Source organism: Saccopteryx bilineata, chromosome 5 (genome assembly GCF_036850765.1).
Source record: "Saccopteryx bilineata isolate mSacBil1 chromosome 5, mSacBil1_pri_phased_curated, whole genome shotgun sequence".
Taxonomy (NCBI): Eukaryota; Metazoa; Chordata; class Mammalia; order Chiroptera; family Emballonuridae; genus Saccopteryx; species Saccopteryx bilineata.
Genome location: NC_089494.1, coordinates 65,435,410 through 65,462,504, shown reverse-complemented (window position 1 = coordinate 65,462,504; position 27,095 = coordinate 65,435,410). Strand labels below are relative to the sequence as shown.

The following is a 27,095-nucleotide window of genomic DNA, read 5'->3' as shown; positions in this document are numbered from 1 at the left end:
TTTGTGAGGGCTAGTGTAGAAGTGAGTGACGGTGGCTCTATCTCCCACTTCTCTGAGTTTCTTATGGAGCCTACTCATGTGGTAATTTATATATCACCTTTCAGTATTCACCATCAGTTTTAGAAAGCCTGTGTCTGAAACTTACAAAATATATGCACTGGTATCACCACACCAGTCAGTTTGGGCTGTTAGCCCTGCATTGTGCTACATAACTAGCAGGTGCTCAATAAAATGCTACTGATCTAACTCGCACCAGTGGACGGACACCCATTAAGTGTCAAGTCAATGGGGATTAAAAAAGAAGTCCAAATTGATATATGTTAATGGGGTTATATCCCTTTAAAAACTCACTCCTATCCTTCCTTCCTTCCAACAAATATAGATTGAGTTCTATATCTGTATCACACACTTTGTGCTGGGAGCTGGGCAGAAATCATTTTTTCAAGTATGTATTAACATCTTAGAAACTAGTATTTCGAGCAAGTTGGAGAAACCCTGCTCTAGAAAGAGGCTTAGCCTCAGAGAGAGATTTAGAGTGCTAATGATAAGCATATTTTAATCCATTAAAATATAAGAAGTTACTTTTATTAGAATCCTTAAAAGCTGTATAAATATATACTTAAAGGATCCTTAAAATCAGTTTGTGAGCAAGGTACACAGTATACTAACACACACTAATGGTAGATGTTATGGTAATGGATTAGGAAATAAAGATACTGGTTTGGTTTAACAGGATGAAAGCCATGTGGGCTGGCCTAGTTGAACCATCCACAGTTCTCCCTATTCTTACCCAGGCCAGTAGCACGCTTGATGCTTCAGTGCCCCCTGGGGGCCATCAAGATGCTGTGCAGGAGTCACACATTAAATAGGTGATGCAGAATTATGAATGCTCCTCAAGGTAGGTAGGAAGAGGATAGAGAGAGAGCTGAAAAATAAAATAGTCTAGAAAACTCTCAGAGGCATAAATTGTTCTGACTTCTAGGGCATTGGTAACAATAAGCCTTAAAAAACTCTGTTGGGCCTGACCAGGCGGTGGCTCATCTGGCTTGAGTGCAGGCTCACCAGCTTGAGCATGGGGTCACTGGCATGAGCGTGAGATCATAGACATGAATCCATGGTTGCTGGCTTGAGCCCAAAGGTCACTGGCTTGAAGCCCAAGGTTGCTGGCTTGAGCAAGGGGTCACTCACTCTGCTGTAGCCCCCTGGTCAAGGCACATATGAAAAAATAATCAATGAACTAAGATGCCACAAGGAATAATTGATGCTTCTCATCTCTCTCCCTTCCTGTTTGTCCCTCTCTCTGACACACACACACACACACACACACACACACACACTCACACACACAATATACTGGTATGCTCTAAAGCAGTGGTCCCCAACCCCCAGGCTGCGGATCGGTACCAGTCCGTGGGCCATTTGGTACCGGTCTGCAGAGAAAGAATAAATAACTTACATTATTTCCGTTTTATTTATATTTAAGTCTGAACGATGTTTTATTTTTTAAAAAATGACCAGATTCCCTGTTACATCCGTCTAAGACTCACTCTTGACGCTTGTCTCGTAAGTTCGACAATTATATTTAAAAATACCACAGTTTTTACGCCGGTCGCGTAATTTTATTTTGTGCATTTATCCATCCCACCCTAAAGGCCAGTCCATGAAAATAATTTCTGACATTAAACCGGTTCGTGGCCGAAAAAAGGCTGGGGACCACTGCTCTAAAGGGAAGATGACATATTTACATAACGGATCAACAAAAGGAATAAGTGCTAAAAACAGTGGGTCTGATCAAGAGGGGAGAATGCCATTAAATAGGTGATGACTAGGGTGTAAACTAGGATAAAAGTTTTAAAGATGAAGAAAAATAAGAAACCAGTTTTCCTATTTGAAAGATGAGTTTTTTAAAATAGCATCTCTGCCTGGGAAGAGCTAGCACTAAAAAAAATAAAAACCACCCAAAAACCTGAAAATCTGTTCCTTTGTGTTCGGATGAAGCCTTAGTAAAGGATGTCGTGTAGACTTTGAGAAGGTGAGATGAGAAGAGTGATTAACAGACTCTAGGCACACATTCTTATTAGTGAAGTCTCTATATTTTGCAGGATTTGTGTCTTGTTTGTGGGATAGTTACAGTCATGAAACACCTTGGTTTCAGATCTGTGAGGGAAGCCTTATAGAGACAGAGGCTGATTCTTTGAACAGGTGATAGAAAATAGAATGAAAATTATTTCTCTTACAAAGCACCTACGATAAGTAGAGCATTTTCTCTATTTGCACTTAGATATACCCATGGTATAATTGTTGGTGTTTATTGCTTTGTGCATTTTCACTTACTCTGATTGACAGTTTCTATCTCATTCTAAGGAGCCTGTTTGCTGAAACACATTAATAACACACGTTCTGTTGTCCATTTTCAGTCTTAATATATGAACCAGAAAATCCTGAGGCCAAGGAGTTTTTCTCACTTATTGAAGAAATGTTGCTGATGGGTAAATTTAAACATTGAAATTCCTTCTTTCTCATAGAACTATGAGCAAGCACTATTTAAAAACCCATTACCACCTGGCCTGTGGTGGTGCAGCGGATAAAGCGTCGACCTGGAAATGCTGAGGTCGCCGGTTCGAAACCCTGGGCTTGCCTGGTCAAGGCACATATGGGAGTTGATGCTTCCAGCTCCTCCCCCCTTCTCTCTCTCTGTCTCTCTCTCCTTCTCTGTCTCTCTCTCCTCTCTAAAAATGAATAAATAAAGTAAAAAAAAAATTAAAAATAAATTAAAAAAATAAATTAAAAAACCCATTACCCCAGGAGACTGGCAAAGTATATCCTTAGGAAGTGGTTAAGAAAAGGTTAAATGGTTGACTTAGATGGTTTTCCCCCCTTCTTTTTCCAATTGAGAGGAGAAGAGATAGAGGGACAGACTCCCACATGCACCCCGACCGGTATCCACCTGGCAACCCCCATTTGGGGTCAATGCTCTGCCCTTCTGGGGCCATGCTCACAACCGAGCTCTTTTTAGCTCCTGAGGCAGAGGCTCCATGACGCCATCCTCAGCACCCAGAGCCGATGCACTCAAACCAATCGAGCCATGGCTGTGGGAAAAGAAGAGAGAGAAAGAGAAGGAGGAGGGGGGGAAGTGGAGAAGCAGAAGGTCACTTCTCTTGTGTGCCCTGACTGGGACTCAAACCTGGGACATCCACATGCCAGGCCAACACTCTACCACTGAGCCAACCGGCCAGAGCTTGGATGGTTTAATGAAACTAGCTTGTCCTTAGTGGGTGGTCAAGATGACTTCCTTTTCTCTGTGGGGTGTAACTGCCCAAACAAAGCAGGCTTCCTGGGCACAGGCATTGTGCCCCAGTCGTCAGAGGGAACAGAACATGCTAATTATCCCTGTATTAAAGATACTATCCCACAATCCCAAGAAAAGTCAGTACCGTCTAAAGTATCCTATTCTATTTAAGAATTCACTTTTTTTATTTAAGAATTACATTCACAACAATAAAAATATTTTATAGATCCATTTTAAAATTTACTTAAATCCACAAACATCATTATGCCAGTAAGAATATATTCTTATTTATACTACTGCTTTAACCCTACATACAGTTAACAAAATTCAGCTCAGTTCTCATGTTCAAAAAATATGTATTTTTCGGTGGAGGGAGAAGCAAGGTGAATTAGTTTTTCAAAGAGTGCAAATATAAAGGAACATATCAAGCAATTCTCTTCCTTTCTGTGACAGAGAAAGCTCGACTTCGTGAGAAAGATGATCAAGACAGTGAAGAAGACAGCAGTGGCGGAAGTGAAGGAGAGAGCAGTGAGGAGCTAAGTGAAGGAAGCTCTGATGGATGTGAAGACGGGTGATGATAGGTGCTACTACGGTTTAATCTTCACAGGCTTTTCCTGCTCTGTAACCTGGAAATACAGTGAAGAGAGCTGCATTTTAGTCTAATTCTTCTTGTTGGTACAGAGTTATTTCAATTTGCCCATATTAGTTTGAACTCCTTCCTAATATTTAGGTCTTCGCTCAATGTGAGTTACTCAGAGAGAAAAACAGTATTTGAAAACACATTCCACTATGTGCCAGGTTCTAGTCTACACACGGTACTTAATCCAACAAACCCATGGGTAAGTACTACTACTGTACCCATTTAACAGATGAGAAAACTGAGTCACAGAGAGGATGGGTGGTTTGTTCAGCATCATATACCTATTGAGTGGTAGGGCCTGGATTTGTACATGGACATTAGAGCTCCAGAATCCTTACTCTTAGTCCCTCCATGACCACCTCTTCAAGTACTTTTGTATCATTTGTTTTATGTTCTTTATAGCATATATTAGTATCTGACATTCTTATTTAATTACTTTTCTTTTTATTTTCTCCCTTGCTCTTTTTATCTTCTGTAACCTCCCTGAAGTAGGGCTTTGTCTTTTGCACCCTTTTATCCCTAGCAGCTGCACACGTGCCTGGCCAGTAATGGGAGGTATATACCGACTGAATGAAGTGAAAATTAATGGAATGTTTACATTATTTCATGAATCATTTACCCAACTTTATTACACCTTTGATACATTAATCTACATTATTTTCCTGACTTAATTTCTGCCACCTTCGAAATAGGTTATAAGGTAATGGAGGTAAAAGTGACAGAAATAATCCTAAGTAATGGTTATTCAATGTACCAATCTGATTTGTGGTAGGCATTTTGAATTTTTATTCTTATAAAAATTATACACAGCACAGTATTATGTGATATCCAAAATGTTTGCAGCATAGTTTATTCTTTGGGCGTGTTATAGTCGGCTAACATTTAGAGGAAGAAATTCTGCGCCATTTTACAGGAGTGACTGAGAGAAATGGAAACAGGTATAAATAATCCTCTAGTTACATACGTAGTCAGAGAGCATTGGAGGTCTGGCTGACATAGACCTCATGAGTGGCTGTTCTCTTTCTTTGTGGAGGAGTCGGTATTTCTCCCCACCACATCAAAGCCACCATATGTAATCTGCTGATGTTTACCTGGGTGTGGAGTGACCCCCACCCCCACCAAGAGGCCCATAAAATACCCTACAACTGATATTGCTGACTAAATTAATTACACTAATGAGATTTTAATTTTAAAGGAACAGGAAAGTTCTGACGAAGAAACTCTAAAAATCCAAAACACCATAGACTGTGTGATAGCTAAATCTAGGAATTGATGAGGTTTGCTCATACCGGATAAGCATACCCTTCTCTTCCTCTTCTTCATCCTACTTGCTCTCCTTCATCAATGTAATTCAGGGTGTTCGCATAACCTGACATAGGCATGCGCATCTGTATGTAGTAATAATAGCTAAAAAATAATCTGCAAAGTATGGTATTATGATTTAACCCACTGGCTTCTCACAGTAGTTCTAAGAACATATTGTTATTATCCCTATGAGTTACACGATTTGATTTTGAAATGCTCAGGGATATTCAATGGCAAATGTTAACTGAGTACTGGAATTCAGACAAGGAAATTAAGATTTAGAGATGCTAGGTTATAGCTCAGTATGAGAGATCTAGTGAATCTTGACCCAGTGTTACCTGCTGCTTTACACATAGCTAAACTCCAGAAACTGTTCAGTGTTCCAGCCCCGCCTTCTTTGAAATTTTATAACATGTTACAGTGCTGTGAAAGAACCAAATATCCAACAGCATGGGAATGTGTGAGAATGTCCACTCAATGGACTTAAAATGGGAACCCACTAAAATAGTTTCAGTTATTTATTCAATAAATACTCACTGAAGGCCTACCCGGTATACTACGGGGAACAAAACCCATATGTAGCATTTAAATAGTGCTCTTAAATAGCATGGTTGTGATGGAAATACAGGGTGCTAAACACTGCCATTGAGGAAGTCCAGTGTGCTAAGACAGCTCATAGGAGGGGCACCTACCCAGGCCAGGCATCCAGGGAAAACGTTAGAGGGAAGTGGGCCTAAGCTAAGAAGGCAGAATTAGCTGCAAGACAGTGTGAAAAGTGTTCTAATATCATACTAGACTCATTCTGAGTCCAGAAATTAAGTAGGAAAGGTTGGATTGCAAAATGAAAATGAAGCAGTTACAGATGAAGCAACAGTAATAAAAGACAGATGATGGAGGATCGTATAAGCTGTGTTAAGTTTGAACTTTTTCCTTAGAATAGTGGGAGGCCATTGAAGGCTTTTAAGGAAAATAATGATTGTATTTTAGAAAGAGCATTCTAGTAGCCAGGTTTTCTTGAATATTTTCTTGCACTACAGGGATATGATTCATTGGTCAGTTATGAAATCATTCTAGTGAGTCACAAGGAACTGGGCTTTTTAAAAAATTAAGTTACAAAGAATAGAAAACAGTTCACACTACATACGAATATGGGAATTGCGGTTTTGTGAAACTTTTTGTTTGTGTGTATGTGTGCGTGCGTGCACACACATGGAGTGGGAGGCTGTCAAGCCACTGCTTAACGGAACACAAATGTATTATCTTACAATTCCAGAGGTTAGAAATTAAAAATGGGTCTCACTCAGCCAAAACCAAAGCGTCAGCAAGACTGCATCATTCTGGAGGCTCCAGGAGAGATCGGCTTCCTTGCCTTTCCCAGCTCTGAGAGCCTGCCTACATTCCTTGGCTCACGGCACCATTCCTCCATTTTCAAAACCAGCAATGTCTGACTGAGACATTCTCACACTGCATTCTCTCTCCCCTATCTTATGATTTTTGTTAAATTAACATTTAAGTAGGACCCTGGGGTGTTAAGCCAGGGTTCAACAAAGAGCACAAGGGGAAGTGAAATAGGAAAGTTATTCCTCACAGGTCCTGGACCAGTAATGACTGGGGAGATCAAGGTGCATGCAAAGAGTAAGTAGCAGGGCCCAGGGGTACGTGTCTTTATTAGGGTCTGTGAGTGGAATGCTTTTGGGGTTCCTAGACTAAGGCCAGATTTGTCAATTCAAACCAAAAAGGTAAGAGTTTTCCTGAGCCCCATGAAAGTTTTATCCAACAGAGTGCACAAAGGAAATAGTTGAGAAGCATGAGAGACTGTTTATCACCAGGGGCGTTAGTTAGAAACTCCTGTGAGGGACTTACATGTTACTCTTTTATCTAGCACTTGCGCTGCTGTCTCGGCCATGCAGGTGAGGGAGAGGCTAGTGTCAGTTCAAGGCCCCTCTAAGCCGCTCAGCCACACACGATGGATGTGAAGACAGCAATATTATGAAACAGTTTAGCTCTAATCTCAACACTCAGCCTCCCTCTTCCACTTTTAAAGATACTTGTCGTTACTTTGGGCCCATCTGGATAATCCAGGATAATCTTCCCCTGATTAGCCACCTTAATTCCATCTGTAACCTTAATTGCCCTTTGCCATGTAACCTAACATGTTTACAGAATCTGGGGATTAGGACATAGATATCTTTTTTTGGAGGGGGCTTTATTCTGCCTACCACAGGAAGTATTAGATGTTAGTTTTTCTGGAATTCGTGGTATGGCACTTAGAAGAATTACTTTGGCTAGAGATATACACGGTAATTAGGAGTCATCATTTAGACTCAAGGAGCACATAACAGAGATACTTCTTTGATTAGAGATAGTAATCAAAGATAAGTCAGTGGTGTCCCACAGAGGAAGCGTGGTTTTAATAGAAGAGGACTTAGAATTTTCTTAAATAATGAACAACATTTAAGTAGTGGTCCAAGGAAGAAAAACTCACAAAGGAGACTGAGAACAGCCAGGAAAGCAAACATAGTGGGTACCTTTGGTTGTCTACTCAGCATCCATCCTTCCCCTTGGCTAAGAGAACCCTGATTTTGTTCAGATATTCACTCCCCACACACATAGCCTTGGGGCTCAGGAAAGACACCCTCAGCCAACTGGTACATGGCATTTCTCTGGTGACTGTTCCAGAGGTGGACATGTGACTGATGCTGGCCTAATCAAACTAAGGAGCTTGTTTCATGACTGGGAGGAGAGCCTGCTCCATTCCGGCGGTTAGGAACCAGGAAGCATGCTGCCTCGCTTTCTGCTGGCAGGCATTTGATGGTCAGGAGAGGGACTGATCTCAGGATGAAGCTGATGCTGTGGGTAGCAAAACAAAGAGAACCCAAGTTGCTGAGGATGTTCTACCATGGAATCAACTGCCCTGGAAGCCAGCCCTCTGTTTGAGCTTTACTCTTTTTTGAAATAACTTTATTATTGTCTAAACCAGTTTGGATTGAGGTTTCTTTTAATTGGTGCTAAAAGCCTCCTGATAATGAGTATACCACAGAAACCCAGAAAAGAGTTTCAAGGTCTAGAAAGATTTTCCTTGCCAAAAGTTATAGAGAAGACAAGAACTAAAAAGGGTGATTGGATAGCAACAAAGAGGTGGTTGGTGCCAGACTAGTGGTGGCGCAGTGGATAGAGCGCTGACACAGGACACTGAGGTCTCCATTTGGAAACTCCAAGGTCACTGGTTTGAGCACGGGCATGCCAGCTTGAGCACAGGGTCGCTGGCTTGAGCTCTGGATCATCATGACCCCAAGGTCACTGACTTGAAGCCCAAGGTCACTGGCTTCAGCAACACTGGCTTAGCTGGAGCCCCCCAGTCAAGGCACATACATGTAAGACACAATCAATGAACAACTAAACCGAAGCAACTATTAGGTGATGCTTCTCACTCTCCCTTTCTCTGTCTCCCTCTCTCTGTCTCTCAAAATGAAAAACAAACAAAAAAACCAAAGGGGGTTGGTGACATTAGGGAGAGCAGAACCACTTGTGGGAGCACCATATATTAGTGAGTTGGAGTGCATTTGAGGTGAGGAAAAGGAGAATAAAGAGTTTGGCTATGGCCTGACCAGGCAGTGGCGCAGTGGATAGAGCATCGGACTGGGATGCAGAGGACCCAGGTTCGAGACCCCAAGGTAGCCAGCTTGAGCGCGAGCTCATCTGGTTTGAGCAAAGCTCACCAGCTTGGACCCAAGGTTGCTGGCTTGAGCAAGGGTTTACTCGGTCTGCTGAAGGCACATATGAGAAAGCAATCAATGAACAACTAAGGTATCGCAATGAAAAACTGATGATTAATGCTTCTCATCTCTCTTTATTCCTGTCTGTCCCTATCTGTCCCTCTCTCTGACTCTCTCTGTCTCTCTAAAAAAAAAAAAAAAAATCAATAAAAAGTTTGGCTATGAAGGAAAGGAAAAAGATGAAGTATTGGAGGACATGGGCCCAAGGAGTCTCATTTTTTAAATGTTTATGATGAGCATGTTTAGGAAGGATGATAATTATACATACTGATAGGCTACTGTGTGTTAGGCATTGCACTAAGCATTCCGTATCGTAATGTTTTATTCACAACAGTGGTGTAGGACAGACATTATCATCTCTGTTTACATGAAGAAATGGAGGCCCGGAGGCTGAGAGTAACTTTCTAAAGATCATATGCCTGGAAATTGGCAGATTGAAATCTAGGTCTTCATTTGTTTCTGGTTTTGTTTTATGGCTTTATAACTTTGACAATCAGTGTTTTCTCATCCACATTGACTGACTAGATTTTTGAAAGTGGTGACAGCTACACAGGTAACCAATATATAGAGCTCGTTTGAAAAATCTTCACTCTCATCATGTTTTCTAGGTAACCACACATGAATATGGTATAGGATGTTATCCATATTAATTTTAATAGTTGGGTAACTTTCACGAGTTTCTTTTGCCCTTTTTAAATACTTGAGCTCGCTTCCTCTTCTGAAACAAGGGTTTTGGTGTTTCATGCCCTGAGGTGTCTAAGGATCTTCATCTCCAGTAAGATTCTAAATGTCTTTCCATAGAAAGCATTATTTGGAAATGATTATTCTGTGGAGATGATAAATTTCAGCTCCCTGACCAGTGTGTCAGGAGGAAAATCTCTCCCATCAGAACAGGCACCAGTCAGTCTTCCTGTTGGGAGCAGAAGAACTCAGCCAAAGGTGGGCAGGACACTGAAAGCAGCAGACGACATCATCACCCTGACGCTACCTCCTCTCAATGAAACAAACCCTCCAATGAAACAAAATAAGAGGAAAGACATGAAAAACCATATGTACTAAACTGAATCAAAAGAATACTTTTAAGAAACATGTCTCAAACTAAAACTTGCTAAATTGGAATCTTTTACAACCTGTTAAAGCTATGGTCTGACTACTCATGTTATTGGCTGCTCCCTTTTAGGCTAATCAAGGCCTCCTAGGTGGCTGTGACTTATTGGGACTGACTTCTTCCTTCTCTGCATTTTCTTCTCAACTTATCTGAATCGGGAGGTAGAAAAGAAACTGATACAAAATGACTGCCCACACTCATTCTGCGGTTGCTAGGGGGCCAGCTGAAGAGGTCAGGAATACAATTGGCCCTCGCCATAACCGGTTCACTTCTCCCGGTCTCACTGTATTGCGGATTTTTACATTGTATATATCTAATTTTGTATTGCGGACTTTTTGCTATTTTGGGATTTTGCAGTATATAGGTATTTTTATATATTTATTATTTAATTATTTAGAAAGTATTTAAGAGCATAGGAAGTGTTTATAAGAATGTGGGAAAGGTTAATAGTGTGTGGGAAAGGTTTATAAGAGTTTGGGGAGGATTTATAAAGCCTTAAAATATATATAAATAATAAAGTAAATATAAGGTTGCTACTTCACGGATTTTCACCTGTCGCAGGGGGTTCTGGAACCTAACCCCCGCAATAGACGAGGGACCACTGTATATGTCTATTCAGCTGCACAAAATGAAAACCAGCAAAATACGCTCAGGTGGTTATAGTGTTCCAGGAACCAGTCTATGCTGGGAATACCTTGGTTTAAAAAAAAATCCCTGGCTGGTGGCTCAGTGGATAAAGCATCAGCCTGGTATATGGACATCCGGGTTCAATTACTGGCCAGGCACACAGGAGAAGCAACTACCTGCTTCTCCCCCCCCCCCGCTTCCCTCCCCTTTCTCTCCCTCTTCCCTTACCACAGCCAGTCACTCAATTGGTTCGCATGTAGCCCCAAGCGCTGAGGATAGCTCTGTTGGAGTTGGAGTGCATCAACCTCGAGTGCTAGAAATAGGTTGGTACTCACGCATTGGCCCATGATGGGGTTGCTGGGTGGATCCCAGGCAGGGAGCATGCAGGGTTCTGCCTCACTATCTCCCTTCCTCTCACCTTAGAAAAAAAAATCCCTGTCCTCATAGAACTTACATTTCAGTGGGAAGAAGGAAACAATAAGTAAAATATACAATTTGTCAAGTATTAAAAAAATAGAGAAGGGATAGAAAGTACTGTGGAAGGGGCAAAACTGCAATTTTAAATAGAATGATAAAGCAACGTCTCACTGCAAAATAAATTTGAACATTTGTGCAAAGACCAGAATAAGGACGGGCTAATCTTGCGAATACTTGGAGCAGGTGTCGGGAACCTATGTCTCTCGAGCCAGATGTGCCTCTTTTGATGGCTGCATCTGGCTCGCAGACAAATCTTTAATAAAAATAATAATGTTAAAAATATAAAACATTCTCATGTATTACAATCCATTCATTTCCTACTGCTCATGTTCATGGTTGCAGGTGGCTGGAGCCAATCACAGCTGTCCTCTGGGACAACACCAAATTTTTATTGGATAATGAGTAATGTACACAGGTCGTTGTATGGCTCTCACAAAATTACATTTTTAAATATATGGCGTTCATGGCTCTCTCAGCCAAAAAGTTTCTTGACCCCTGACTTGGAGAAAGAGCTTTTTCCCAAGCAGAGGAACAGTTAATTGCCAAGTCCTTGCAATGAGAGCATGCCTCAAATGTTCAAGAACCAGCAAGTGTCACTGGGGCCAAATGAGGATTTCATCACAAACCTGGCTTCCTTCTCAGGTGAGTCTGAATATCCCATCAGAAGGTTTTTTTCTTTTTGGAATCAAAACCTCTGTGGGTTGAAAAACCTCTAACTCATCAGAGAAGAGGGCCTCCAGTCCATGTCAGGGGATGATCAAGCTCTGTTGAAACAAATGGACAACAAAATCAAACACATGATAGGCTCAGCTTTATACATCCATTGAGAAATTTAAATGACAATCATTGTTGAACTGAGGGGGAGGAACAGGAGCAGAAGTTAACATTTATTGAACACCATAAACCAGGCACAGTTGGACTTGCCGAGTTTTATGGACATCAAATAAGATAGCCCACAAAGATATTAGCCCCCATTCTAGAGATGAGAAAATTTAGAGCAGTAAATAATAACTGATAAGTTGAATCGAGGTTTGAACTTGGCTGACTGACTTTAAGGTTTTTGCTTTTCCTCCTATAATAAGCTGCCTGGAAGTCCTTAAGAGGTCCTTGGAAGGAGTCCTTAGGATTCACAACATAAGAAGATTCCCTAATGAGAAGAGTCACAAAATACTGTTACTAAATTATTTCAGGTCAATGAAGCCTTATCCAGGCTCATCTGATACACTATCCCTCCTATTATGGGAGTCCAGAGGGAGGAAGTGATTTTCCAAGGTGAAATGGTTATGTGACAGAATTGGGAGGCCTCACTGAGCAGTGTACAGGGCACTGGAACTGAAGGAGAATTTGCAGCCTCCTCCCCACTAAGTGTGTGGTCTAAGAAGTACTGAAAGCTCTCTGGACTTCAGGTTCCTCATCAGCAAAATAAAGGTGATAGTTAAATGAGAATTCATACAAAAACATCATTTCCATGAGATTTATTTCTCACCTCTATAGTATAAACATTTCTGTTAGTCATGTTTTGAAGTGAGAAACATACCCACAGAGAAAGACAGGCCTCTAATGCACCCTGCTTCCCTCCACCACTGCCACCATTAGGCCAGACTGAATTTACAGTAAGCAATCCTGGGCACCCTGTGCCAAGACATTTCTCTCGGTCCCACCTCAGTTCTCCCTGGCCACCTTGGTGTATTCATCCACTACTGCCACAAAATGATGCCTAACACATTACTCCCAAACTCATGGTTTGGCAGTTCAGCTCCATTCAGGTGGTCAAAACAAATCACATGGCTAAGCCCATCAACAGGTGGAGGGTGGAGGAGTGAAGTATGAAGTACTGATCTAGGGAAGAGAAAATAAATTTTAACCACTTCAGGTCTCCCCATGTTCTATTGCTTTCTGTGGCTTATCCCTGCCTATGAAGTTGAGAAAATGTGGCTATAGCCCCAGTGAGTATTTAGGGACTGCTTGAAATTTCAGGTTATGCAGATCTAAAAGGACCCCTGACTCACCCAGAAGCAAAGAAAACAGGGCCTCAGCCTGGGACTGAGTAAGACAGAATGAGCTCCAGATGACTGACTGCTCTGGGAAAACCTATGGTGAGGATTTCAGATGACACAGGTGAGAACCTTGGGTGTGGTAAAATTCCAGTGAGCTTATATGTGAGTTCTTATGTGAAGGAGACTGAGCTAGAGCAGCAAAGGTGAAGAATCCCCTCCCTATAAGGTTCCAGTTTTCTCTCCTGAGTAACTGGTCAGGATTAGGGCATGAACCCTATCTGAAATAGAAGTTGGTTATCAGATTCTCCACAACTAAATCAGAACTTTCACAAACAGTCATCACATACTTCTGAGTCTGAAACAAGGGCTGAACACTGAATACCTGTTATTTTAAATAGTTTGAGTTTTTACACTGAAAGAAATGGATAAAATATCCATTTCCCTAAAAGCATGTTATGGGAAATCATCTTTCCTGCATCCCATTCCTTTAGGAAAGGACTAAATTTGCCTTAATTTTTGTTCAACTAAGAACTGAAAACATAGATACATTCTAAAAGCGCTGTCAGAATTGCAATCTAGATCTGTTACTTCCTGGGTCTCCATTTTGCAGTGAAACACCTTGCCTAATATCAAAGGGTTCCCTTCTTAAGGCTATCTGTCTTTGGGACAGCTCTGTGGGAAATGGATACTCTACAGCCTACATCCATTTTACTGATTTCACCGAAGGGACAGAGAACTCTGGGTGTTTCAGGCCACTGCCGACTTCATCTCTCAGCATTATAAAAAGAGAGCAAAGGGCCCTGCTTTGTGAAATATGGCAGGGAGGACTGCGAACTGGAAAGTACCTGTGGTTTTCCTTGAAGAACTATTCCCTGGTAGGGCTCTCTCCTTGTTCCTTCTCAGAAATTGTAATCTATCGCCACCTGGTGGTCCCTTTGTTTGGAATAACAAAAATTGAGGGTTTTAAGATTTGTACAGGATTTAACCTAATCACTCTGTCCAATTTGATTAATTTCTTTAATTGATTATTTTCATCTTCTGGATATCAACGGCGAAAGGACCATTTGACTACTAACTGAGCAATTCAGTTCTCTAGGAGAAAATGTAATATCAGGAGTCCTTTCCAGCCTTCTGGCTGAAATTCTGCCTCCCTCGCCACCCTTACAACCCTTGTAGTGTGTGGTTTGTTGGGGTAGGAATGTCAATTTAGCTATGGTCTACAAAGTCCGGAATGATTTGGGGAATTGTGTAAAGTACACAAACGCACTAAATAGATCTCAGTTCCAACCTAAGAAAAGCCGAGTGTAAAGTTAACGCCCTGGTCTCTGGAGACGTCTAAACCACGAGCACTGCCATTCATATTCATTCTCATATTCTCTCTCTCTCTCTCTCGTCATAAATTAGATACTTAAAATAGACCTTAAAGAGCCGGCCGGCTAAAAATGAGCCAACACCATGGCTCTGAAATTATCTTCCCGGAGGCTAAATTTGTTAAATACGTCAAAACAACAACAAAAACCCAAGACTGACGTTTTTTATTTACTCATCTTGATGTGGACCGTATATTTTACGCACAAAAATCTCCCCTACAGCCCGTGTGGGCGCCCCTTCCACGTCTTACTTTCCTCCCACCCACTCCTCCTTGGCGGAAAGGAGCAGCTCCAAATCCGGTCGGGGTATCTTTAAACCTCCCCAGGAAAGGGCGTTGTGGGCGAAGGGTCGTGTTCCCAAGTTACCGCCCACGCTGACCTACAGGAAGGTTGTGCTGGTGGACAGGATCGAGTAACCAGGGCTGCAAGCTAGCGAACCCCAGAGAGAGTCCGGAGAGGTCGCACTCGCCGACTCCGTCTGCCTCTGGGCGTCGCGTTCCCGTCTCTTCAAAGCTCGAAACCTTAGATCAAATCGAAACGAAACAGCTGGGCGGATACCACCCTTTTCCGGGCTACCCCTCCCTGCCAGTTCGTGTCCCCAGAGAGGATATCATTTTCCACCCCTCATTGTCCAAGGCACACTGCCCCCGGGAGATATAAAAGATAAAAAGAGTGAAAAACAAAAACATAGATTCCAAGTGTCCTGAAGAGCCAAAAGACGGCCACAATCACCCTCAGTACGGTTTCTCATGGGGGAAGGGACGGGGGGCGAAATACTCCGCCGCCGCCGCCAACACGGGCGCCAACCCCCGCAGTTACCGCCGGGAGGGAGGCGGGCGGGGGCCGCTGGGCGCGTGGGCCCCGGGCGCCGGGAGGGAGGCGGGCGGGGGCCGCTGGGCGCGTGGGCTCCAAGCAGGAGGTGAAGCAGACCCACGAGAAGCTTGGGGTATCCAACGGTGGGCGCTGTCCTTGGTCCTGAAAGAGCCGGGCCCTGCCTACGAACTCGACGTGCTGGAACTGTCTGGGTTCCTTACCATTTCTGCTGAGGCCAAAATTCTGGGTTGGGATGAGCGATAATTGGAAAATAAATAAAAGTCCCCAAATCTCTTACTCTCCCCGCCTAACTGAAATGTCAACTCCTTGAGTGCAGGGGTCATGTAAGTTGAGGGGACAGTGTAAGCTCCATGAGAACAGTGTCTGGCACATAGCAGGTAATAAATATTCGTTTATTTTCTAGTATTTAATTAAACATTTTAAAATTAAGAATGAACCCTTATTCTTTCCCTTTCATAAAGGAGAAAGGGAGGAATGTCCGCGCAGCTGGACGAACTCTGCTTTAATTTGTGATGCCTAATCTTGTAGATTTCTTTTCCCAACGAGATAATTTTCTTGGCTAAAACGTTAGGGGTGAGAAGTTTGGACACCGGAGTCAGAAGAGGGAGTGGATGGAAATTGCTCAGTCTGATGCCACAGGTGAAGGTAAACAAATCATCCATTAGGACAATCTTGGGTTATGGGAGAAGGTTGAGGAGACAGAGGGCAAGCGGGCATCTTCCCAGGATAGCAGGACCCCAAGAGACGCCAGCGGTTGTTTCTTCTCTCCTGCCTCCTTGCCAGGCACATCTTGCATAATTTAGCAGTGGCACCGGGCTCCATGATTGGTACAACCATCTCTTTTAGGGAAGCTTGAGGAGGGAGAGTGGGTGGAATTCCTCACCTGAGAGTAATCCGTGCGTTTCTAGGGTGGCAGAGAAAGCTGCGCGGTGCGCGTTTCCAAGGAACATTTCCTGCGCGGAGTGGGCACGCCCACCATTCCCAATCCCAAACTCTGGCTTGGAGCTGCGGTTACCCCAGTCCTGCTGTTCGGAATGCTTTTGTGTCTTTAAAAGGTGCCCGAGCTTTTATGGTAAGGTGGAGAGAGGGCGACAGTATTTTCTTTAGTATCAAGGGCAACGCTATTATTTCAAACCTCTGAGTGAAGATCTCCCTTACTGATCCGACTATATTCTTTTCAGGGCGAATATACCAGCTCCCTCATGGAATTTTCCGTGACTTGTAAGGTTTTCTGCATTTCCACTGTGTCGCGGTCAAAAGTGATAAGACATTGAAAGAGGAGGAACAGGCCTTGCGTGGACCAGCAAAGCCGCAGATGTGTCCATAAATAACCTTTGCATGCTGCTCCGCAACAGGAAAAATAATCACCGTAAAAACGAGTAAAGGTTACCCAGTGTCATCCACGCATACACAAAGATCAACTTTGTTATGCCCTAAATAAAAAGAAGCTGAAATAGAAGAAAGAGGAGAAGATAATTTACTGACGAAGGTAGCTGAAGGACGGCGTGAAAGGGACGGGAGAGCACAACCAGCCCCTCCAGGTGTTGGCTCTGGCGCATCAGGAAAGACCCTGCTAGCTCAGTGGCTCTCAGTTTCTGGGCGCCTGGCGCCCTCTGGTGGAAGCTTTTCCGTAACGCCTTTTTGTGGTGAGGGGCTTTCTGAAGACGACAATTCATTAAATATGCTTAAATACTGCAACCGGAGAATCCTTTAAAAGCGGGGGCTTTTACACACATGTACACACACAAACACACACACACACACCACCGTAACTACTCTGTGCTCGGGTTCCCCGTGTGGGTAGAGCGGCGCTTATGCATGTTATTAACCTTCAGGTGTGATCAATCAGAACTACTTCTTTCCCCATCACCAAGAGGACCAAGGCCAGTGAGGAACAATATAAAGAAATAAAAGAGTCACTATAGTCAAGCTGCTAAATTACTAAAATCAAGGAGGTTGGGGCAAGAGGAAACAATTCTATTATTTTAACTAACCTGGGAACTACAACTTTTTAACTTTCTGGTCTTGCCTCAATGCGTGGATATACATCAGACCTCCAGATAACCTCTGATTACTCCTGAAGAACTAAGGAAAGAATGTTCAAGTATCCGGACCAACAGACACCCATTATCCAAACCACCTGACACCCATGATCCAGATCACCCCGTCATCTGGGGGATTACCCTCTCGGACCAATCCGGAGGCTAAGAATGCAAAGCTGAATTTTCTTAAGAATTTTTACTATAAGAACCCTCAGCCTTACCTTTTTTTTCTCAGGAACACTCTGGGCACTGCCTAATTGTGTTTCTGGTTTGCAAACCTTAAGACTCTTAAATAAATCTTTATCACATTTTCAGCCAAAGTCTCTGATTCGTTGACACTAGGTGGACACTAGGAGGGAGAGCAAAGTGGGTGCGAAACGGGACCCTTTCCTCTGCGGTGGCCCTGGGTAGCTGTGCGCAGGTGATGTGCTCTGGGGAGACCCTGAGCTGGATGAGAAAAAAGGAGATGGCGATTCCTCCCTGAGTCTGAGTGTTTCCCCTCATCTCCACCTCCTTGGCTTTTACAACAATCCTGGCTGAGCAGAAAGCCAGGGGGGCACTGAGCGAGCTTTAGCGTGGCGGGGTGGCATGCAGATCTGTGGAACCGAGAAAGAAATTGAGGCAAAGACACTGCTTTTGTCTTCTCGAAGATATGGGGGTGGAGGAAGGAGAGGCAGGAAGAAGGGCCTAACCAAGCAGAATTCTTCACAGGAATGATCTTTTCCTTCGTCTTATCCGACACTTGCCTATTTCAAAAACTAGAGCGTGTTGAGTACATTCCGGATTACTCATAGGGCCTTTTTCTCCCCCCCCCCTCCCGCCCCCAGGCGCAAAACCGTGATCTGGATTTATAATCGCCATATAAAGCTCCTGAGGCAGCCAGGCACCTGCAGAGGAGCCCCGCCGCCGTGCCGCCGAGCTGCCCCCGCGAGCAGCGGCCTCGTGATTCCCCCGCGGAGCCGGTCCCGCCTCCCCGCTCCGCCCCCGCCTCCTCCGAAGCCCAGCGGCAGACTCGCCCCGTCCTTCTCCTCTCCTCCGCGCGCCAGCGTGCCGGACGGTGCTAGTGGGAGCCAGGCGGCAGCTGGAGGGGACGCCGGTCCGGTTACGCCTGTGGCAGAGCCAGTGGATCGCTGGGCGCTGCGCAGAGGAGCGGCGGGAGCGCTCGGCTTGCTGTCGCCGAGCCCAGGTGGGTAAGCGTGCGGCCGCCGGACCTCCTAGAGCCCAGCCCGGGCTGTTCAGCTGGGTCTCCTCGGCCGTGGTTCGCGGTCAGCCCCGACACCGGGCCTCCGCCATCTGCCCTCCGCAGCCGCGTGCGTCCCGCCCGCCCGCCCGCCTCCGTCCCGGCGGAGACCCCCACCCTCGCTCTCCTCCCGTCCCCGCCAGCGCCATTCTCGCCCCAGGGATGCGCCGTGGCTGAGGCTCGCGCAGAAGTGGATCGACAGCGATTTGCCCCCGCGCTTCCCGGCTGCGAGCGCCGGTCTCACCTGGGGCAGCGGCGCCCGGAGCGCGACTCGGAGCGGTAACCTGTTACTTCCCCCCAGGAGCCGCGTCTACGCGCTGCCGGTGCTTCTGTGCGAGTGCGTGCGCGGGGCTAGGGTTGGAGTCCTAGGGAGAGTGAAGGGGCGGTGGCCGGTGGGCGTTTCTCTTTCGGCTCTGAGATCTATTCGATGTGCCCTCACTTTCTCTGTCTCGGAGTCTTCGGGTGCCACCGCGCCAGCGCTTGACGCTAAGCAGGGGCGCCGAGCGTCCGCCGCCTCCCGCGCGCTAGGCGCACATTCGTTTCCCCCGTGACGTTCCTCGTTCTTGCCTCCTTCGCCCTCTCCCAGTCTGTGCGGCGAGACAGCCAGGGACCTCAGAGAGCTGGGTGGAAGGGAAACAGAATCCTACACCGAGCCTGGTCCTAGGCTTCGAGATGGCTCAAAGCGGGGTGAGACCAGAGGGGGCACCAGCAAGGCTGCGACCCTCTGCTTTCTGGCTATTTGGAATGCAGGGTGATTGTAGCTCTTCCCCAGCTAAGTCCCAAGGAAGATTGTAAAGATCTGGATCCTTTTTTCCTCACCTTATTTCACCAAACTCCTCGGTCCCGGGAGCGGTTAGCCTCCTTCTTTTCAGGGAATTAGCCAGACACAACAAAAATCAGACACAGAACCAGACGTGCCCGCCCCGCGCGCCCTCCCCTTGTCTGCCCGCCCGCCGGCCGCCGAGAACCCAATGGGGCTTGTCGCGGCGAGACTGGAAAATCGCGCCCTGAGCCTTCCTCGCCCTCCTGGCCCAGTCCCCGCGCCCCCGCGTCCTGCGCTGGCCCGGGGCTACTCCGGTCCCGGCGCTGAGCTCCAGCTCGCCCCTCTACTCCACCAGGCAGGAGAGGCGCCCCGGGCTGTGTGGCCGGCGCTGCAGTTCTCGGGGCTCGCGCGCACATCTCCCCTTCTCCCCGCGAACCCCGACCCAGCCAGTTCGCTGCCCTTCCGCCTCTCTTCCCCCAGCCCCGACTTCAGGGGAAGCGCCCGCACCTCCAGCGGCTCCGGTTCCCACCACGCACCGGACTCCGGAAGCCCTCCCCGCACAGCTACCGCGTCTCTTTACAGCCTGTTCCTGAGCCAGACCGGCCGAGGACCCCTGACGGCAGAGGCCCCGGCACCACCGAGCCGATGGCGTCTTCCACCCCTTCTTCGTCCGCCGCCTCCTCGAACGCGGGAGCGGATCCCAGCACTACCAACCTGCGTCCCACAAGTAGGTCCTGCCCCAGTTTCTTGTAAAATCGACTGTGGGGAAGAGGAGGGCGCCGGGACGTGAAGAGGCTGCGCTGGAGGAACGGGAAGGGGGAGCGAGACGAACGAGGCTGGGAAGCGATGGGGCCCCGACCCGGGCCCAGCCAGAGACCGTTCGACCGGCGGGGAAGCCGAGCGATCTGCGGGCTCGGGAGAGGGGGAGCCGCGCAGGGTGGGAGAGGCAGCGACCCTGGAGGACGTGGCTGCGGCGGGGGCCAGGCGTCGTCGAGAGTGGGTTTTGTCGTGTTGTGTGTGGTTTCTTTGCTTGGTGGGACGTCGGGGCTTGGATTAGGGGGTGGTGTTAGGAACCGGGAGAGTCAGCGGAAAAACTGTTTTCTGTCTGTGGCTTTCGTTAAGCCGAGATCTGACCCCCCCCTCTTCTTTCCCCCTGCCTTGTGCTGAAAGTCTGTAATCGGCGGAAATTTCGATGTTAATTGCAGCTTTTAGAAAACTCGAGGTCCTAATTGCTTCAGATTTGCCTCGAGCTATTGACAAGTGAGGGCGAAGTCAAAGGAGAGAAAGGTATATAAAATGGTTTGAGGTTGAGCCTGGACATTTCAGACAATTAATTACATTTCAGAGACTAAATAAATAAATAAATAAATCAGTGAAGGAGTGGGCAGCATCCTGAGAGGCCAGAGTTGGGGGACCAGGGGCCAGAAGGTTCGCCAGGGCAGGAGGAGAGAGCACCCCTCTCCTCTCAGGCGGGAGACCTGTCTGCCATTTACGTGTCCCGAAGAGAGGGGAAGGACAGGGGGACCAGACAGAGGGCAGAGGTGGGGGAGGGAACTGATGCGTCCTGCTCCCAGCTCAGCGAGCGCTCCAACCCATTCCAGAATGTCTGTAATTCAGATCGACTTCCCACTTTTCTCTAGAGGCACGGGGATGAAGGAATTGTTTTTCTTTTTTTCCAATTTGGATTGAAATGTGCCTCCCCCCAAATCTGTCAGCTCGAGATAGTAATGGCCCCCAAATTTCTATATGAGAGAGGCCTAAGGATGGCGGTGTTGCTCGGAGGGCTTATTGCTGAGCTTTTATGGCACTTTCTATGAGCTTAAGAAGACGTCGATTGTCTCCACTAACAAAGATGGGGGGGGTGATGGGGTAAACCCCGTCTTCAGCGCCTCAGTGCCACCACTGGCTCCTGGACTGGAGGCCTTAAGTCCCTAGGCTGTGTTCTAGTCCCGTTTGTGGCTGGCTTCCCCGCCCCCCAGGCGAGCTACAATTACCCACACAACAAAGAGGGCCATGGAGGGCCGCCAGCCCTGGTGGCACGTGAGGCAGGCGCTGGCTGGTGAGCGGCTGGGGCGGCGGGAGGAATCCAGGCCTGCGCGCCTTTGTGGCTCTGGCCTTGGTGGGTTTCGTTTCCGGTCCTCTCCGCATTTCCCGCCCCTCTTCTCTGCCTGCGGAGCTGGGCGTTGGTTGTGTCCCCCACCCTGGAATCCTGCACCGCATCTCGGACGGAGCTGCTGCAGCCGGGAGTGGGGTGCCTGTGCCTGGCCCTGGTCTGAGCCCCACCAGAGGCTCGGAACTGAGTTCGCACGTGGCCTGGTGCGACCGGAACCCTCCCAGGTAGAGGGAAGGCGGTCGAAGACCCCGCCTGGGAAGAGCAGACATCTGTCTGGACGACACCGTTGCCCCTCCCCACAAGCCCAGCTGCGCAGGAGCGCCCCAGGCTGCAGCACGTGCGGGCGCTCGACCTGCGCTCAGTCTCCGTCGCAGAGGCGTCCTTGCGGGCCCACCTGTCTCCGCCTCTCTGCCCCTGCAAGGTCTCCTGGGCGGTGGCAAGGTGGCCTTGCTTCGTCTGTACAACCGCCCTTGGCCTCTTGCTCCAGCGACCCCTACTCCTTGCTATGTTAGAGGGGCTCTCTCATTTCCCCTCCCTATTTCTCTTTCCATTTCTTTTGTTATTTGCAACTAGGAAAGATAGAACAATAGGTCTGAACTCTAACTCCCTAGCTGAGAGACCTTAGAAGACTTCCTTAGCCTCTCTGAGCCTCAATGTTTTCATTTGTAAAATGAGTCTTAGATTAATACTCCTTTTGTTTCATAGGATTGTTATGAAAAATTAGCTGAGATGGTTTTTAAAGTGAAAGCATTTTACGGGCTTTTTACCCGCGGGATATTATGATTAGAGTTCTGCTTTTTGTACCGAATTCCTGTCTGCTGCAGGAACTCCCATCTGTGACACGCAGTCTCACTGACGTCGGGTTATTTCTTCTCGCTGGGGCTCTGTTGTGCCTCGGTTTAATGGATGTCACTCTTCTTATCGCAGCCAACACTCTGGCGGGACAGGCTAGGTTGGGGTGGGGGATGGGAGCGGTTGGAGGAGCCTTGCTTTGAAGGATCTGAAGGGAATTTCACGCTGGCTCCATCACAGCAGCTCACACTCGTGAGCTTCGCAGGCACCCTGTGCTCTTTGCTGGAGGTTGAACCCCGAGGGCCAGATAGACCCTGAGGAGTCTGATAAGACGGCACCTCCTGGGTCCGCAGTTGAGACCCAAAGAAAGGGTGCCTGATTCCTTTGGCGATTCCCAGACCCCAGATGTCGAGGGAGGGGTTAATGATGGGCAGATTGGGAAGAGGGGACCGGGGATGAGGACCGGATACGCACTATTGTCTTCCCATCTCCCCGGTCAGATTGAAGAGCAGTCATGCGAGTCCGATCATTTAGTCAAATACTATTTTTCACCCAATTAATTCCTGAACTCTTCTGCGACCCCATTTCATGCCAGTTTATTTTAAGCTGCCACTCGGCTGGAGACCCGCCAAGAAATTATGAGATGTGTTGGTCCCAGATGCCTCTGCGTTCCCTTTCCTAGCTGCCGTGGTCGCCTTTCGAGTCTTCGGGGCAAAAACCAATAGATAGGGCCTGGCAGGTGGGTGCTGGGCCATTCCATCTGCCGAGCAGGGCCCTGCGCTCTTGGGGTCAGCCTGCCCCACTTCGACCCGCCTCCGTGGCTCCCCAGCGAGGGTCGCTCAGAGGCCCGGCAGGGCGCTGGAGCGTGGCCTCGCAGAGACACTGTTGTGTACCTGAAAGTAGAACAGGACACTAGTCCGCCTGTGTGCGCACAGGTCTGGCTGGCTCCTTGCTTCTTTCAGGAAAGACCTTTTACTGAGGAGCACTGGTGAAGACCTGGCCCACCTTACCTAAAACAAACCTTTGCGCTCTACCCGGTCTCCCATGGCCCAAGCCTCACTGATCACTCCCCTCTTGCTTTCCAGCGTATGACACCTGGTGCGGCGTGGCCCATGGATGCACCAGAAAACTGGGGCTCAAGATTTGCGGTAAGTGAAAGAGCCGCTGGAGCGGGGCAAGGAGACACGAGAGCGGACTTGGCTAGTGAATGACAGGGGCGCGTGTGAAAGGGGATCCTGGCTGTTGGGCCTGGTTTTCCCACGTACAGACCTACAGCCCTGAGGCGGGGCGGAGACGCTGCTCTGCAGCCCTTGGCCCTCTTCTGCTCTCCCTGGACCGAGCCGGGAGGGCCGTTCCAAAGCGTTCCGGACTACCTGAGACCGCCAGGCTCCTCTCGGGGTCCAGGTGCGGCGGCGCGAGCACAGCGCCCCCGAGTGGCGACCGGGCTCTTCTAACCCGGCGCCGGGGCTGTTCCGACCTTTGCGCGCTGCGGACGCGTCAGAAGGTCGCGCAGAAAAGGAGAGCTGGTCTGACTTTCCTGGAGAGCAGACCTATTGCGCGATATCTGCCTAAGGTGGTGGCTGACACATACACATCGTCCCCCTCCCCTCTCTATTACCGTGCGTTGAAAGCGGCCTCTCCGGTTAGAGATTTTTGCCTCAAGATGCCATAACAGATTCAGATTTCGTTCTCTGGGACCTCGGAGGCCAAGAGAGAGGGTTGCCTGCAGCCCCGGTAGCCTGCCTGGGGGAGGTGCGGGCGGTGCGGGCCAGGTGTGCCAGGCTTGCCCTTGAAGTGGAGGAGGGAAACCAAAGGGATCCGGCGAGAGCGGGGGCGCAAAAGGGAAATGGGGAGTCGGGTGCGGTTTGCCAGAGAGAAAGGAAAATAGATCTGGGAGCTGGGAAGGAGAAGGAACAGCTTTCTGGAGACATGAGGGTTTGAAATGAAAATGCCCAAGGGATGTGATTTTTTTTTTTAAGGGAAAAGGAGATTTGTTCGAAGGGACACAGTCGAGTGGCTCCGGCTGAACAATGAGGACTTGCTTTCCTTGCTACAATTCACCGTCTAAAACCTATAGCCTTATCGGGCCAGAAAATACGGGCGTCCCTGGGCAGGGGGTGGAGAGGCGGGAGAAGATTAACGAGGGGCTTATTAAAGAGCCATCCGTCAGCGGCTGCGCGCCGGAGATAGCGCGGAGCCTGCACGGAGCCACCCGCCCGCCCTAGACCCCGCCCCAACTCCATCCAGCCCGGGAGCGCCTGGCGGGGGCGAGCGGGTGCCCTCCGGGGCTGGTCCTCCCAGCTTCCCAGCGTCCTGGGTTCCCCGGTGGCAGCAGAGGGGTTATTTAGCAGCTTCTGGAAACCACTCTCCCTCCCCAGCACAGCTCCCTCCCTGCGTTTCTGGGTCTCTGTCCTCTGAATCCCAGAAGCAGCTTTTACGGTGAGGAAGGTCTGCTCAACTCCAGACCTAGCTGTTTCCCAGGGAAAGCCCAGCCCCGGGGTTTAGCTGTTTCCCCAGCACACGAGGCCGCTGGGGTGAGGCCAGGGGCCAGGTCCCTGGTGGAAGCAGCTGGCAGCTACCGAGCTTTGTTCTATAAATAGCCCCCTCCCGGCCGCCATTCCCGGCTTAATGGCCCGTTCTGCTCAGCGCTACGTCCCCTCTGCGAGGCGCTGGGCTTCAGCAGCCGTCATTGTCATGCAGTCGGGCAAGCAGAACTGAGCTAGCCTTGGGCGCCCGCCGCAGCGGAGGACGGTCCAGGAGGCTTGGGGAGAGGGCCGCTTTCCCTTCGGTCCTGGGCCTGCCTGAGGGACATCCCTCGTCCACCCCAGTCCCCGCCTCCTGGCCTCGGCAGGGCGGTGCTGCCTGCTGCCCTAACTGCAGGCCCTTCGAGTCTGCCCAAAGAGAAGGTCTAAATACCCCTTTGGGTAAAGGATTTTCCCTGGGTTCTGGAATAGGGGCCCCTGAGGGAGAGCTCTTGGGTATTTGGGGGCTGCCATCCTTAGAGTTTCTCCTTTGTCTCTACCTCCAACCCTAACACTAATTTCAGGGAAGTTGAAACGCAGATGATGGGAGGACAGGGCTAGTAATCCATTACGGAGAAATTGCCTTTTGCTAACATGCATGCTTTGGGGGCCACAGATTAGGAGACTTCACACAAAGATTGATTCTACAAGGAAAGAAAACACCAGGACGATTTATTTTCCGTATGTTGGGCTAACTCTGGCTTTCCATTTTAATCTAGCCGAGGCAAAGTGCAGTCTTTAGTTTCTACCTGAATCCACAGCCCCCTCCCCTCCTCCACACAGACACCTCCACTCCCTTCAACTCAGACCTTCTGTGGCCTGAGTGTGTTCTCTTGATCTGACACTTTGCGGTTGGTTTGACCTTTCACCTTAAAATAGAGGGATTAATGATCCTCTTCCCAGCTCCTATTCCATTCCCCCCTCCAACTTCTTCAGTGCCTTGCCAAGATTTTACCCCCACCCACTTTCCTCTCCCTCTTTGCTGGAGCCCCCCACAATGAAGCTGTAAGGAAGAACCCGGGTCTCACCAGTGGTCTGAGCTCTGGAGGCAGAATCCCCTGGGCGAGTAATAAGCTAGAAGAAACCCAGGGTCTTGTCAGGAATTGAGAGTGGAGTGGCTACAGGCATGGTCTCATGACCTAAATAGAAGGAGCTGCAGGGAGCCCTAAGTTCTGGCTCTGGGTTCTGCTAACCTTCCAGTGTGTCCTTGGGCCTCCATTACTTATCTATGCAGAGGTCCCGAACTGGCTGCCAGCTCCAGCCTCTGGGCCCTTTTATTTAGCCTATGCACTGTGTATGTATCTGCATGTTTAATTTTGTGTCAGTTGCCAACTTTTCAATGTAGACTTCAAATATTCTGTATTTTTGGCAACTCTTGAAATAAAATAAAAAGTTGGGGGATGGGGGTCTGGCAGGATACTTTTAGCACACACACACAAAAAAAAAGAAAAGAAAAGAAAAGAAAGAGTAAGATGCAATTCTGTGAGGCAAATGGTGAGGAGAACTGGGGGGTTAGGCTTCAGGCCCCACTTACCCCCTTGGCCATATGCTTCTATGCCTTGTGCCCTTCACAGCCCCACCTGGAAGCAGATGGCTCATGTCAGGTGCTCTGTCGTTCCCCACACTCTCCCCCACTCACTGGGTTCCTAGACCTTTGAGTTTGGTGGCAGCATGAAGAACCAGCAGCAGGCTCCCCCCACTGCCCAGTGATGGAATCGTGACAGGGCTCACCTCCTGTCCTCTGCTTGAAGCTAGCCAGAGTGCTACCACCTGACCAAAACCAACTGCAGCTTCGGCTCTCACTCTGTTTTGCTTCCTTGCCTCTTAAGAATGTCAAGCTGGGTTACCAGTCACTCACAGGCTTAAACTAGGTCCTCACAGCCAGGGTGTAGAGCAAGGAATGCAGTCTGCTTCAGTCTCATGGACCCCTTGCTAGCCAGGGAAGGTGTCAACACACTGACCTCAATGTCATCCACCACCTGGTCAGCCTTGCAGAAGCATACAGTTCCAAAGAGCTCAGAGAGTCCAGGCTCATTTACCTTTTATGAGGCTCCCAGTATTTTACAAAACAAATATGTTCCAAGAAATTGTTACTCCAAGAACAATATACATTGTTTATGTAACATCAGATTAGTTTTGCCACAATTTAAAATGCAATGTAATTGTGCTATTCAAGAGATCACTATAGGACTTGGGGAAA

General features: G+C 48.0%; 2 protein-coding genes across 2 annotated transcripts in view; both read left to right on the top strand.

Moving 5' to 3' along the window:
* Positions 1-3,941, top strand: part of ERICH2 (glutamate rich 2) — a 49,139-nt gene extending 45,198 nt beyond the window's left edge. Inside the window, exons 9-10 of the mRNA XM_066233035.1 lie at positions 2,418-2,489; positions 3,743-3,941. Of these exons, the coding sequence (XP_066089132.1) occupies positions 2,418-2,489; positions 3,743-3,864 (194 nt within the window). The 3' untranslated portion in view covers positions 3,865-3,941. The remainder of the gene's footprint in view (positions 1-2,417; positions 2,490-3,742) is intronic.
* Positions 3,942-18,429: 14,488 nt separating this feature from the next.
* GAD1 (glutamate decarboxylase 1) overlaps positions 18,430-27,095 on the top strand; it is a 42,956-nt gene continuing 34,290 nt past the window's right edge. Inside the window, exons 1-3 of the mRNA XM_066280912.1 lie at positions 18,430-18,651; positions 20,051-20,195; positions 23,459-23,521. Of these exons, the coding sequence (XP_066137009.1) occupies positions 20,114-20,195; positions 23,459-23,521 (145 nt within the window). The 5' untranslated portion in view covers positions 18,430-18,651; positions 20,051-20,113. The remainder of the gene's footprint in view (positions 18,652-20,050; positions 20,196-23,458; positions 23,522-27,095) is intronic.